The sequence below is a fragment of the Mya arenaria genome, chromosome 1 (assembly GCF_026914265.1).
Source record: "Mya arenaria isolate MELC-2E11 chromosome 1, ASM2691426v1".
Classification (NCBI taxonomy): domain Eukaryota; kingdom Metazoa; phylum Mollusca; class Bivalvia; order Myida; family Myidae; genus Mya; species Mya arenaria.
The window spans coordinates 53,792,249-53,808,581 of NC_069122.1; the positions used below are offsets into that span (position 1 = coordinate 53,792,249).

The following is a 16,333-nucleotide window of genomic DNA, read 5'->3' on the forward strand; positions in this document are numbered from 1 at the left end:
TGCAAGACAACAAACAAGAGACACCGCGCTGCAAGACAAGAAACAAGAAACACGACACTGCAAGACAACAACAAGAGACACGGCGCTGCAAGACAAGAAACAAGAAACAAGTCGCTGCAAGACAACAAAAAAGAAACAAGACAATACAAGACAACAAACAAGAGATACCGCGCAGCAAGACAACAAACAAGAAACAAGGCGATGCAAGACAACAAACCACAGACACCAAGCGGCAAGACAAGAAACAAGAGACATGGCGCTGCAAGACAACAAGCAAGAGACACCGCGATGCAAGACAACAAACAAGAGACACGGCGCTGCAAGACAAGAAACAAGAGATACAGCGATTCAAGCCAAGAAACAACAGACAAGGTGCTGCAAGACCACAAACAAGAAAGAGCAAAACAAGAAACAAGGCGATGCAAGACAACAAACAAGAGACACGGCGCTGCAAGACAACAAACAAGAGACACCGCGCTGCAAGCCAACAAACAAGAGACACCGCGCTGCAAGACAAGAAACAAGACACACGACACTGCAAGAAAACAAACAAGAGACACGGCACTGCAAGACAAGAAACAAGAAACAAGTCCCTGCAAGACAACAAAAAAAGAAACAAGGCAATAGAAGACAACAAACAAAAGCCACCGCGCAGCAAGACAACAAACAAGAAACAAGGCGATGCAAGACAACAAACAAGAGACAAAAAGCGGCAAGACAAAAAACAAGAGACATGGCGCTGCAAGACAACACGCAAGAGACACCGCGATGCAAGGCAACAAACAAGAAACACGGCGCTGCAAGACAACAAACAAGAGACACAGCGAAGCAAGCCAAGAAAAAAGAGACACGGTGCTGCAAGACCACAAACAGGAAACAAGGCGATAAGAGACAAGAAACAAGAGACACGGCGATGAAAGAACGCAAACAAGAGACACGGCGCTGCAAGAAAAGAAACAAGAAACAAGGCGCTGTAAGACAATAAACAAGAGACACCGCGCTGTAAGTCAACAAACAAAAGACACGGCGATGCAACACAACAAACAAGAGACACCGAGCTGTAAGACAACAAACAAGAGATACCGCGCTGTAAGACAACAAACAAGAGACACGGCGCTGCCAGACAAGAAACAAGAGACACGGCGCTGCAAGACAAAATACAAGAGACACCGCGCTGCAAGACAACAAACAAGAGACACCGCGCTGATAGACAACAAACAAGAGACACGGTGCGGCAAGACAAGAAACAAGAGACACCGCGCTATAAGACAAGAAACAGAAGACACGGCGCTGCAAGACAAGAAACAAGAGACACCGCGCTGCAAGGCAAGAAACAAGAGACACTGCGCTGTAAGACAGGAAACAAGAGACATGGCGCTGCAAGACAAGAAACAAGGCGCTGCAAGACAACAAACAAGAAACAAGGCGCTTCTAGAAAACAAACAAGAGACACGGCGCTGCAAGACAACAAACAAAAGACACGTCGCTGCAAGACAACAAACAAGAGACACGGTGCTGCAAGACAACAACAAGAGACACGTTGCTACAAGACAAGAAACAAGAGACACCGCGCTGCAAGACAACAAACAAGAAACACGTTGCTATAAGACAAGAAACAAGAGACACAGCGATGCAAGCCAAGAAACAAGAGCCACGGCGCTGTAAGACAACTAACAAAACAAACGGCGCTGCAAGACAACAAACAAGAAACAAGGCGATGCAAGACCACAAACAAGAGACACGGTGATGCAAGACCACAAACAAGAGACACGGTGCTGCAAGCCAACAAACAAGAAACAAGGCGTTGCAAGGCATCAAACAAAAAACAAGGCGATGCAAGACAACAAACAAGAAACAATGCGATGACAGACCACAAACAAGAGACACGGCGCTGCAAGACAAGAAACAAGAAACAAGGCGCTGCAAAACAAGAAACAAAAGACACAGCGATTTAAGCCAAGAAACAAGGGACACGGCGCTGCAAGACAAGAAACAAGAGACACCGCGCTGCAAGACAAGAAACAAACAAGGGACACGGAGCTGCAAGACAAGAAACAAGAGACACCGCGCTGCAAGACAAGAAACAAGAGACAGCGCGCTGCTGGACAACATACAAAAGACACAGCGCGCAAGACAAGAAACAAGAGACACCGCGCTGCAACACAAGAAACAAGAGACACCGCGCTGCAAGACAAGAAACAAGAGACACCGCGCTGCTGGACAACATACAAAAGACACGGCGCTGCAAGACAAGAAACAAGAGACACCGCGCTGCTGGACAACATACAAGAGACACGGCGCTGCAAGACAAGAAACAAGAGACACCGCGCTGCAATACAAGAAACAAGAGACACCGCGCTGCTGGACAACATACAAGAGACACGGCGCTGCAAGACAAGAAACAAGAGACACCGCGCTGTAAGACAAGAAACAAGAGACACGGCGCTGCTGGACAACATACAAGAGACACGGCGCTTCAAAACAAGAAACAAGGGACACCGCGCTGCAAGACAAGAAACAAGAAACACCGCGCTGCGGGACAACATACAAGAGACACGGCGCTACAAGACAAGAAACAAGCAAGGGACACAGCGCTGCAAGACAAGAAACAAGAGACACGACGCTGTATAAATGTACGTTTTGTTCACGCGTTTATGTAGTATGAACGCTCGGGCTCAAGTTTGCAAGTCCATGAAGTGCATAGGTGATGCTTTAATTTGTGCCGGAGACCAATCATTATATATATATACATTGTTCTTGGTGTATTTAAATTGTTACAGTTGCGTAAAAAAGTCAGGTTAAATTAAGAAGAAAACAATATAATCGGCATTTTATATTTGTGAAATGAAATGGCTGCTATCGAAAACTGTTTTCCTTACATTTTACATTGGTCAAATGACGTCGCGTTTGCTGCAATCAAATAAACAATGACGTCATAAAACAGACTCCTGGGAAACAAACAGTTTTTTTCCCTACAGAAAATACTCGGGCAATGTTAATGTATTAACGTAAACTGTGTACTTGTTTTGTGTTTTGTTTGTTTGTTCATCTCTATGTTTTCGATCCTTGTTCCAGGCAACGGGATGTGTTCAGCAAATCTGATTGTCACTGTAGCTTCTGCTGCTTTCTCCGTTCTAAACAAAATTATAATCCCGAGTCCGATGTTTATGCCTAAGACCAAACAAACCCCTGTTGTCAAAATATATAAATCAGATGAAATTACATGTTTTCAAACAATAAAAAAGTCAAATTGGCCGCAAGACGAGGATGGGAATATAACGTATTTAGAAACAAATTTTAAAGAAAAAATAATCATTTCCGGACTATTGTCATCGCTTGTATGTATTTTTAACAGTTTAAAGTAATTGCCCTCTCACGCATTTCAATTGCTTTTATTATTCTAAACACTTCAACTAATGTTAGCATCCGGTCCCTGCCCTGAATGCACGAGTTATTTATGTTCCGTTCATTCCGGCTCATGATTATTTTAAAACATTTTAATACGGTCTCTAAACCGAGCGAACCTCGGCATAGCACCATTACGGTCACACATAGCACTACTTTCGTTCAAAAGTTGCACATACTATCAGCCTGAAAAAAAAAGACGTAAAGGTGATGGAACCAGTATTTTTTCTGTTCATAAACTATATTGAGCGTGTGCATGCCGGACACCAGCGTCATCAGAGCGTGACGATACGGAAGAATGAAATTTAAACTACATGAGATGCGGCGAAATAGCGCCCTACTAGTTATTAAAATAATTCAAAATATGCCTATAAGCAATTACTATGAATACTTTTGGTAAACTCAAAAACACAAATAAAACATATTTCTATAAATTGTCTGAGATATATACTTTGTTTTCACTTGTTTATTAAAGATATTCATACGCATTGTTTACCATTCTATACGAAAGTCACACTTGACAGTTAGTAGTTGTCATTTTAGGCTTTACAATTTCAATACTATTTAGATGTTTGACAGTTGTTGATCGGATAGAAATTGCGAAGAATTAATTCCTGTTGGATTACCGATTTAATTACGACCATGGATTATACCGGTACACATAGCAGAGCTTGTCACGTCAGCCAGGTATAGTATGATTATTTTGTAAAAATGTAAAACCACTTTTTAGTAAATCATACAGTGAAGATATCAATTTCATAAACTTATGACATACAGTTGACCAGTTCAGAAATCGCTATGGCTGAGCGAGATATTGTCACTGAAAAGATGGATGGGGTGTACCGTCTGTGAACCTCAACAATGGATGAGTGAGATGTTTTGACTGAGATCAAAGGATGGGAACACCTTTCAATTACCAACACGCTGGTTGAGAGATTGAAACTAAAAAGATATACAGGAATTGTGTGACAGGTGAACTCTTGTGCCATGCAACACCACTTTTTTGTAAATTAAGAAGTTGGGCGGGGAGGGTGCGGGAAGGGTATCCCCTCCTGCCAAGTGAAACCATGGCAGAGCGCAAGATTATGACTGAAAAGATCAATGGACGGTTACGGTCCGACACCATGTGAATGATAAAGATTGTATGTAACATTAAAATATTTAATATGTAAAAATATACGACCAAAAGTGGATTATTTGTTTATTATATGTATCATAGAGTACACAGTGACAAACACATTTTTTATAATTCTCAGACCAAGAGATCACCCAAGGGACCGAATCGCCCCAATCAGATAGCTCGACTGGCCACAACTGCAGTCCAAATACCAGGTAACTGAAATGCAGCACCACTTTTTTGTGACAGATGTTATTAAATTAAGAAGTAGGAAGGGGAGGTTGCGGGAGGGGTTTCCCCTCCTGCCAAAAACACCCATGGCGGAGCGCAAGATTATGACTGAAAAGATAAATGGACGGTTGCGGTCCAACACCATGGCTTTGTGAGCTATTGTGACTGTAAAGATGAATGGTTTTGCTTTGATCCACAGCTTGTGTGAAAGATTGCAAATAAATAGTGCCGAGTGACCCCTCGTGCCAAGCAAAACTATGGGAGGTTAGAGATTGTGACTGAATATGTTGAGAGGAAGGCTGACACCATAAGAGTGCAAGATTGTGATTGAAAGACAAATCGGCAAATGCGGGTTGATGGTGTTGCTGTGGGCCACAGATCGTGTGAAATATTGTAACTAAATAGTCAGTCCAGGGTGTGGAAAAGGCGAACCATCCTGCCAAACAACCTCCATGACTGAGTGAGAGTTGCCATACCCTTACAATGAAACAACATAGCTTTGTGAGAGAATCATCAATGTTACTAAAATACACTTACTTTACAGGTGCACCTGTATGTTATCAAGCTGTGCAATTCTTTATTCATACATTCTGTTCTATATATATTTTAAAACTTTAAAATGGAGCTGCACCTATTACATAAATACAACTGCACCTCTATATTTAAGATGGAGGTGCACATCTTTAATATACAACTGCACCTCTATATTTAGACCGTCATGCCTTTTCTTAGACCTGCACCTTAAAAAATTAGGTGCAACTCCATTTTTTTCAATTTACATCGCCGTTTAGTAATTTTTCACCCAAATGGTAAGTCAAACTGTACTGGCTTGCTCACACTCAATTTCATGGTCAAGTTTGTTATACAATTGCCATTGTGTCAAAATTTCTGCTTGTTAATAAGTAAAAAAGTCTAAATGAGATACCTAAAGAAGTTTGTGTTGTTGACAGTAAATACTGTAAACACTCTGCGATTCACTCAAATCTGCATGCGATAATGCACCAGTCATTTGTACCCCCCCCCCCCAGGTCTGGGGAATAGTGGGGACTTTGACATTTGGTCCAGCCAACCCTGGCTAAAATCCCCGCCCTGTGGGGACGAACAGATGGTAAGATCCCTGCCAAATGCCCCTGCACCCCAGGGACCCTAGGTAAGGCCCATTACCCGTTATATTTAAAGCAAAGACAAAACCACCGCATTCACCCGGCACTGAGGGCCACCTGAAAGGTAAACACACGGCCCATTTCCCCGTCTATCCTCTGTATACCCCCAGACCTGGGGGGGGGGGGGCGTGGTTACAATTCACTGGTGCATAAGACCCCAGCTCTCGATAAATCTTAAGCGTAACGGACTTAAAAAGCTTGAACCTGTTATAAAATATTTCCATAAATTGGGGCAAAGAAACATGACATACAAAATAAAAAAGTCATGTTCATACAGTGTACTAATGCTCAATAGCAATATGTTTGGTCATAAAGAAGTTGTGTTACTATAGTTTAGATTTCAGTGTAAATCACTTGTAAATGGGATATGTAAGATTAGCACAAATTACAGACTTTTTTGTATTTCAGAATGCATCCACGCCACCTGGTTTTTGACATTAGTGCTGTGGACAGATTTTCAGCAATGCAGGTATTGCCATGTTATGTATTACTGGAGGCAATAAGTTTGGAAATAAACCAGACTTTTGTCAAGGTTTCCCTGAAATAAATTGCCAGTATGTTTCTTGCTCTTTGATATTAACATTCGCTTGCTATGACATCATGATCAATGTTAGTTCATTGATGGACTGTTTCTTTCCGAATTGAATTTCTTTCATGCCGTTTTTGTTGCGACTTTGAGATAATATCATTTTCTAATAAAACTGCTGACCTTCATTGGTCTTTGTACAAAGTGCTCAAGGTGAGCTATTGTGATCGCCCTGTGTCCGTCATCCGTCGTAGTCGTCCGTTGTCGTCCGTCGTCAACAATTTGACTGTTAACACTCTAGAGGTCACAGTTTGGGCAATATCTTAATGAAACTTGGTCAGAATGTTACTCTCAATAAAATCTTGACGAGTTCGATATTGGGTCAGCTGGGGTTAAAAACTAGGTCACCCGGTCAAATTAAAGGAAAAGCTTGTTAACACTATAGAAATCACATTTATGACTGTATCTTCAGGAAACTTGGTCAGAATGTTAATATTGATAATCTCTAGGTCAAGCTCGAATCTGTGTCAAGTGTGGTCAAAAACTCGGTCACCTGTTCAAATTGAAGGAAATGCTTGTTAATACTCTAGGCCCCAATTTCTCAAAACTTCTTAAGCTTAACAGGCTTAAGTAGCTTTTTATATTTCAATTTCTCAAAATACATACTTGAATGGAATTTTGATAAATGAAAAATGGTTTAATTTAACTAACATATAGATAATTCCTATCTAAAGTATAAAAACTCTTAAAGAAGTAAATATTATCCAAATTATTGAAAACCAAAAATAGTGAGTTTAGCTTAATCCGGTTATAAGGGACTTAAGAAGTTTCGAGAAATTGAGGCCTGAGGTCTCATTTACGACTGTATCTTCCTGAAAGTTGGTCAGAATGTTTATATTGATTAGCTCTAGGCCAAGTTCGATCTTGGTCATGTGCAGTCAAAAACTAGGTCACCAGGTCAAGTAATAGAAAAAGCATGTTAACACTCTAGAGGCCACATTTATGACCATATGTTCATGGAACTTGATCAGATTGTTATTCTTGATAGTCTGTATTGGATTAGATGAGCGATACAGGGCCTTCAGGGCCCTCTTGTTTTAGATGTATAATTCAGTTTAAAGACTCATACTTTAAATAATTAAATATTTTCATACTTTCTGCATACATCGTTATATTCAATGATGGAATGGCGCTAACAACATCAACTACAGGGAATTTATATTCATTTCAAACTGCTGAGGTGGTCAAACCATTTTTCCAGGTTATTTGCAGAACCTTAAACATCTAAAATATACACAATGCTGTTTTACATATTAAAATAGTTAAGTACAGGTTAATTGTCAGATAACTCTAATAATTAGTTTTAAGTAAACTCAATCTGTTCCGTTTACCTTCTTATATTTAAAGTAGGAATCATTTATTTGTACTGTAAATGTTTGTATGATATTCAGTATTAGGTAAATTAATATACTTGTGTTTGTTATTATGAGTTTTTTCAAGCATTAAAATATTAAATTTGCTTTGCATTGCCTTAACCTTACTTGTTATGCACCTTAATAATCTAATTGTTGTAGTCAAAGTCATAGTATGTCATATAAAATGAATTTTGCCTTTGACGCTTGTTTACCTAAGAAAAAATGTACTGCATTAGCAGTTGATAACATACCTAGAGCCCGTCCAAGGCAGTGCCTTATTCATATTATAACTACTTACTATTGGTGTCAATAAATTTTCAGTACCTACCTCTTATGACTATTTTTAGATAAGCCGACGTGTTTAACATTCTTCAAACGCAATTTACTTCTTATCAATACCATTGTATTGCAAAACGTTACTGCAGTTTTAGTATTGTTTTTTTTTAGCTGCACTCTCACAGATTTACCATTTTACAACTTTTTTTTGTCTTGGAAGGAGCAAATGTTTGCGTTAATATCTACAAACCAGTGATATAAGATTGCTGACAAAAAATCAGAGCGTAGATTTTCATATTTCCGTTCGAAAATTAATGTTTTATGGCTTAAACCGTTACTAACGGTTTAAAAAAAATGCATAAAACATCATTTTTGGAACAGAAATATGAAACTCTGCGATCTGATCTTTTGTCAGCAGTCTTTTATCACTGGATTGCAGATATTTACGCATATATATGTTCGTTCCAGGACAAAAATTAAAAAAAGTTGTCATAACGTTCAATATGTGAGAGTGCAGCTTATAAATACCAGTGTATTGCAACACGTTATTACATTGCATATTTTAAATTGAACCACGTCATCGTCATGTAATCATGATCTGGAAGTTTCTTTGTACTTTTAATTAAGGTCTATCTCACTTGTTGCATGCGAAAGCAAAGATATCAAGTTATGGTGTAGTTTTCCATTATCTCAAAAATATAGCATGATTTCCCGTTCTTAAAGCATCAGATGTGAATCTTGGATGCATGATCACCCGATATTATATTGGTATCATTTGAAAGAGCTTCATGGGCAGAAATTTAATGTGAGAGTGAAACAGAAAATAACATTTAAACAAACCGACATATTTGGCATTGAAAGTATGGCAAATATGTCATTTCACATCCGATTTCAGTTGAAACAAAAGGCATAAATATAAACCACAATAACTTTATGAAGTTTTAGTCATTTATTTTACATATAAGTTAACAGCAAATAATACCCTTCAAAATAATGCCATAGTTACATGGGGTGACCCGGCATTACAATTAAACATCATCGTTAATGGAGTTTTCAGAGAAGAGATTTATTTGTGGGTAGGATTCCATGAATGCAATCAATTAAAATATGTGTGTCTATATGCGTCTGCAGTGGCAGTTTAGACATGAATGGGTGGATGCAATTTAAAAAAATAATGCTATCAAATTTAGTTAATGGTATGCTTTCCGTTAAGTTTTAGGGATTTATTAGCGAATTCAAAATGATAAGTCAAGGTGGAAATCACTTTTAAATCAAAATGGTGACCGGGGAAGTTATAGAGGGCAATATTAACTACGTAATCCTTATTTATTGATCTGTTCAAATAGCATAATAATTAAAATTTTAAAGGGAGGCAAACGCGCGTAGTTTATGAAAGTATGCTTGTTATCGATAAACAGCGTAAACTAATAGGGCGGCATTTTGTTTTTATTCAGCGTTAAAATTAAACAAAACGAAACAAACGAAGCGGCAAACTATAAGTGTCTTTCATGGCTGCTTGTCTAAGATTATAAGTATCTTCCATGGTCGAGAGTGTAAGATATGTTCACCGAGGTTTACCGAGTTTCCGCAAAACACCCTGCGCGCGGGTTGGGATGAAACTATCTTACACGAGCGGCTATGGTAGATGCTTTTTCTCCCACCTCAGTTAAACAAAATTCAGTAAAAATGTATTGTTTTTGCTGGAACTCTTTTGTTCGTAGTGAAAATAAATGCGTATGGGTATTTGATAATTCGTGGTTGTCATGGATATGCGCGCAGTGATTCAGATTATGTTAATAGTGAAATCGGTATTTAAACATTTCTGAGGAGAGTGAAGCATTATTTCTTGATAGGTGCGTGAAAACCTTTTTATGGTGACATTTGCAGCGAGAAATAATTAATAAGCTTTCTAAATATTGCAACGAAACCAGGTGTCTATGCTGCTAGAGACGACAGTCTTCAACAAGGGAGGTAATTACTATGTGATGACCATTAAAAAGGAGTTCCATACGGGCGTTTTATCTTTGCCCGTGGTTAAATTTTTTAGCATGGTTAAATTTTTGAATCTACTTATCTGAGGTGGGAGAAAGGTTCATCCCTACCCGAGGATGTTTTGCCTTATTCCGATTCATTTACTCTCAAAAACTATATTTAATTTGAGAATAAGATTAAAAATCGGCGATAAGCTTGAGTAGAGGAGGTTTTAACAAATAAACAATATGGTAAACTAAGAATAATAAACAACAACATATTTGTTACGTCTCCTGGGGCCGTCATGAGACACTCGGGCCAATTATCACGCAACGGCCCGGCTTCGCCATGTATTAACCTCTATTAAATGTTCCTGATAGTCAACAAATCACGCATTTAACACCATGGTAATTCGAGCCGTTGTTGTCAAGAATATAATGGATCAGGTGTGTTCCATTCCAAGGAAAAAGGAGCATTTTAAAGCATATCCATTTTTTTCTCTAAAAATCATGATACCCAGTCATGGAATATCAGTCAATTATACATTTTAATTGTGGCTGTTGTGTTGCTAAGAATGGCATCGTTAGGTCCTAAAGTCGAAAAAGAGTGTTCTCCTAGTTACAAATTAAAGGCGTACAATTCACAAGTCAAGAAACTTTTCCGACCTTCAGTATCAGAAAAGATACGCACGGTCTGTGTACAGCTTGTTTGTTCAGGTAAATGAAGAACATCTTTTAAAAATTATTCCGGAATTCGAACAAACCTGCGCCATTGTAGTCGTGAATACCAACGCTCTATCCATCTTCGTGTTTTATTGCGTATGTGGTTTTAACCCAGCAAAACAGACATTCATGAGTTTAGGATGACAATGCGGTAACCCAACACTTATTGACAACAACAGTTCATGTTCTGCTGTCTTGTGAGAGTATGTGGTCTATGTTTTATACTTTTCTCATTGAGGATTCCGACCTCAAAATTAGCTTGTTCTCTGATAGCTCGTTTTACCGTAATGTCAGATTATGAAGCACAGGGACTCAATAAAACGCTGGTATTATTTGAAATTTACTTGCTTCATGATAACTTATATGCAATAAATATTTAACCATAAGTTCATAAAAACCGAACTATACTACAATATGTATATTTGCTCTTTACTTCTCGAAAGTTCTTTAGTTTAACAGGCTAAAGTAGCTTGTGTCAATAAGTAAAATTACATACTTAAATTGGATTTTAATAAATGGAAACTGGTTTATTGTGATAATCATGGAGATTATATCCTATCTAAAGTATAAAAACTCTTAAAGAAGTAGATATTACTCATATCATCATAAGACAAAAATAGTGAGCTAAGCTTAATCCTGTTATAAGGGCCTGGTGGACGTTAATGACATATTTTGCAGTCTTTAATGCCAAAAATACTTGTTACACTTTATTTTAAATGTGTTATATTGTTTTTGTTCTGCCTTCAAATCCCTTTAAAACGATACCCAAGTCGTAAGGGGTCACAAATCATCCATAGCTCATATACCTGTGAGTCGGTACCTTAATCAGAAATAAGATGCATAATTACAACGAGTTTTCTGTAGAAATACCCGAATAAACTCTAAATGAAATATTACTTTACCGTATACTTCACTGGGGCCATTTAATCGTCTTCACATTTAGGAAATGTATTTTCAGGATTAATATTTTACAATGTCTACCGAATCACATCATATTGCCTTATCTGAGCTTTGCGATTGCTTGCGAATTAATAATTATTGGCAGACACTAAATATCGTGAGAATATAAAAAAACGCCAATGCTCAGTACAAGATTGTTCTCCGTTTCAGCGCTTGATCGATGCAATGTCATGGTTTATGTTTTGCGATCTAAACTCCTATCGCCAATACTGACTCGGAATTGAGTGAATGGAAATTCTCCAGGCTTCTGCGTGGGCGGTTATTGAGCAATACTTAATGCCATGGCAACTAAGGGTTTCTGATTCAAAAATAACATTTTTGCAACTCAAACTGTTGCTCTCTAGAACAATGTAACATGTAACAATTGTTGGCTGGTCAATTTCGCTTGCAACTTCTTTGACGTTGCAAAATTTCCCATTCCGACCTCTTTCTAATATCGGAAAAATCAACATCTTACATGTGTCGTGTAGCAAACTAGCTTCCCCGTTGACGTCACTGCGAGAGGTTAATCTTTATACGCACGTGTTAAGTTTATATTTTACGAAAGAAATAAGAGAGTCAGTGACTTTATTCAAGAGATGAGCGTTAGACTTTTACGCAAGCAAAACGTCAAACGCTATGCGTATGATTTATGCAAAGAGGGCGGGAATTTATCAGTAGAATATTAAATGCCTTTACACTTACGATGCATTTTGGATTAGTGGTGGTGATCATTCTTTCTGATCAGTTGTACATTTGTAATTTAGCACATAAAAGATTGCTCACAAACTAGCAACTCGCAGCAATTGTACACTTAATGGTATTAATTCTGCAAAGGATATTTCAGATGCAGGCATTGTATGCGCTGTGACAAACCTTTCTATGGATGTGTACTATATAAACAAAAGATCTGCTACTAACATTTCATTTAAAGGAATATTTCTATTGAAATAAACATAAAGGAAGGCATTTAAGACGCTGAATGCAATGGAATCGGGGGAGCAGTTAGTGGTGAAAGGTAGGAATAGTGTTGATTGTATATAGAGTGTAGCATGTGTTTATATTTTAGAAATACCTTATATAAACATAAAGAGGCTGACCCCAAGCCTCCCTTGGTACGCAATATTCAGTGAGGTTTAATAAATACTCATGGTGGTTGTACGCAGTACTGAGAAACTCAAAAACTTGACATCAGTCGGTACGCAGACTCTCAAAATCATTAAATAGTTACGGTAAGGCAGAATTCGGGTGGATAATGATAATTCGGGGTATTTGGTACGCAAGATGGGTGTGGGGGGGAGGGGGGGGGTAGTAACATCCTCAACAATTCAGAATTTAAATCAATATTCACGATTAACTTATAAACTTGTTTTTCACTGGAACTTATTGTAAAAATAATAATTTATTAAAATATCTTTAAATCCATAGATTTATCAATAAAAACAATGAGAAGCAATACATAAATTGAAGCTGATTAATGATCGTCAGGATTAAATGAATATTATAACGGTCACCGTTTGAAATGCGTTCATGCTATTTATTAATAACATAAAATAATTTATATAGATAGTGGACCTATATTATTATTATGATGTTATTATTATTATTATTATTATTATTATTATTATTTATTATTATTATTATTATTATTATTATTATTATTATTATTATTATTATTATTATTATTATTATTATCAGTAGTAGTAGTTAGTAGTAGTAGTAGTAGTAGTAGTAGTAGTAGTAGTAGTAGTAGTAGTAGTAGTAGTAGTAGTAGTAGTAGTAGTAGTAGTAATAGTAGTAGTAGAAGAAGTAGTAGAAGTAGAGTAGTAGTAATAGTAGTAGTAGAAGAAGTAGTAGTAGTAGTAGTAGTAGTAGTAGTAGTAGTAGTAGTAGTAGTAGTAGTAGTAGTAGTAGTAGGGTAGTCGTAGTCGTAGTCGTAGTCGTAGTCGTAGTAGTAGCAGTAGTAGCAGTAGTAGTAGTAGTAGTAGTAGTAGTAGTAGTAGTAGTAGTCGTAGAAGTAGCAGCAGCAGCAGCAGTAGCAGAAGCAGTCGTAGTCGTAGTCGGAGTAGTAGTAGTAGTAGCAGCAGCAGCAGCAGCAGCAGCAGCAGCAGCAGCAGCAGTAGTAGTAGTAGAAGTAGTAGTAGTAGTAGTAGTAGTAGTAGTAGTAGTAGTAGTAGTAGTAGTAGTAGTAGTAGTAGTAGTAGTAGTAGTAGTAGTAATGTTATTATTTGTATTATTTGTATTATTTTTATTATTATTATTTTTTATATTTTATTATTATTATTATTATTATTATTATTATTATTTATTATTATTATTATTATTATTATTATTATTATTATTATTATTATCATTATTATTATTATTATTATTATTATTATTATTATTATTATTGTTGTTGTTCTTGTTATCACTATTAAAGTTTCCTTTTTAAGATACTTTTGATAAGTTATTAATAAATGCGGCGATTAATGTTTAGATAATGTCATTTAAATTGCCAACACGAATTTATGATGATTATCATTATGGTAGCATTGCTAGGAAATTTTATTTTTTTTAGTTTTTCATTGATGATTAATAGCCATTAATATACGTTAAACATAATTTTTACTCACATTATATTTATAATGTTATATTTTGTAAAAGCAAAACGACATTTCATTAGTACACTATAAACATAATCAATTTAATTTCACCAATGTAAAGAGAACTAACAAACTTTTATTGAAAAACATCAACAAAGAAACTACTACTAAATTTCATTATCAAATTTTAATAGTTTAAATTGGTATTTACGTTTTATTTTTAAGTTCCATTTTATGCCGAACTATTTCGTTTAATGATCTATTTTTTACATCTCGCACTGTAATTCATAAAAATAATTAAGTCAGCAGAGAAGAATACGGCCGTATTGCACTACGTTGATTTCTGCCATTTCATGGTTTTGAATTTTTGTGCCAAAAGGCTGTAAATGCGAAAATGAGTCATGTTACGGGGCGTAAATGCAAAAAAATGCGGTAAGTGGCGGGACGAAAATGTGCCAAGAGCTGCCTTCCGTGCTTGTGTATACGAATCGGTTAAATATTTCCAAGAGTACGGCCATTTAACTCAATTAAAGCGTTTAACTTCATTTGTGCCCAGTACGTTTCGTCGTTAAAAATTAACCTGCATGCACCGGTTTTGAAAATCAGCGTTTTGTTACTGTATTGCGCCCTGAAAGACGAAACTGTGAAACTGTCACATTTAAGTCTGTTCGCGACGAGTTCGACAATGTCAAAAATGCGTTTTTACACGCTTCTTGGCGCTTTTTTACCCGCTTCATGGCACATTTTTGCCCTGATTCTTCGCGCTTTTTGCCCCGATCTTCGTGCATTTTTGCCCCGCTTCTTGGCCTATTCTTGTCCCGCTTCTTGGCACATTGTTTTGAAAAATGTAAAAACCCGGAATGGCAAAAAGAATGTACCATAATTTTGCGATATGCAATTGCTGAAATGTTGTAATTTGGACTAGAAATCGAAGGAAACGTGTTTTTTTTATACAGGCAACATTTTACCGGTTGAAATGTGATTTTATTTTTGCTAGATTTTGGCGTTCAGAATTCTTGAAAATAAATTATTTCATTACTGAATAACATTTATAATAAACACTCCCAATAACCAACTTCATATGTCCGCAGGTAACTTACGTATATTTCCGTGAACGAGAATTGTACAACAACTTGTTCTGTATGTGTGGAATTTTGTTTCCATGTTAACCAGTTTGCATTGTGTTCTTGTGAAAAACCACAAAATTAGTTTTTCTTCATTTCAGGCGTACAGTTCAAAATGCATCAGGTTTGGTCCTTGCTATCTATTGCCCTGCATCAAAACATTTGTTTCGATACACATCTTTCCAAATAGGAGTTGAAACTGATTCAAACAGATTAAGTTTAATATGGAGTAAACATATACGTATAGCACTTTTAAATCGTTAAAATACCCAGGTTAGACATACACTTCAATATCCTATGACTGTTCCCCGGGAAAAGTTTCTCCACAAAAGCACAAGTATACATACAACTGTAAGCAATGTGTACAGATCATTTAGAAATAGCGTCCACATGTACATGTATTGCGGTGTATTTTTGGTAAATAGACATAACTTTCTTTCGAACGTGCTTCCTAGATATGAAGACGAAGAAGACGACAGTTTATTCAAAGAAATATATCACATAATGAAAAAGGCCAACATGACCCGTGGCCAAATCAATGTAAAACAATAACTTATATATACGTGTATCCCATATTATAAGAAAATGAATAAATAATGTGCTTTCATAAAAGCACAATTTCTTTTCATAGTATGGACTTATATAGGGGTCATCGGATTGTTAGCATAATGTGCTTAACATTAATTTCTTTATATCAACAAATCGTCAATAAATCAAGCCTCGGCGTACACAAAATTATAACGACAAAGTAATGTGAGAATGATACAATTAGTTTTTGCCTAGTTTTTATTGACCACCATCATCATCTCAAGTGATTGCATCACTCGACAGAGAGTATACGCGAAATTGGGTATACCAT

The 16,333-nt window shown here is 36.9% G+C and overlaps 1 protein-coding gene across 1 annotated transcript; it reads left to right on the top strand.

Annotated features, from left to right (window-relative positions):
- Positions 1–1,029: 1,029 nt before the first annotated feature.
- LOC128227973 (uncharacterized) lies at positions 1,030–2,631 on the top strand. The gene is made up of 2 exons (XM_052938971.1): positions 1,030–1,661; positions 1,899–2,631. The coding sequence occupies exons 1-2, from the start codon at positions 1,030–1,032 to the stop codon at positions 2,629–2,631; spliced, it is 1,365 nt and encodes a 454-aa protein (XP_052794931.1).
- Positions 2,632–16,333: the final 13,702 nt, after the last annotated feature.

Excerpts from the sequence above, each read along its gene's own strand:
- LOC128227973 (XM_052938971.1), top strand. The coding sequence starts at position 1,030 with ATGCAACACAACAAACAAGAGACACCGAGCTGTAAGACAACAAACAAG. Across the intron at positions 1,662-1,898 it reads GAAACAAGAGCCACGGCGCT|ACAAGAAACAAGAAACAAGG; the intron begins GTAAGACAACTA and ends CGGCGCTGCAAG.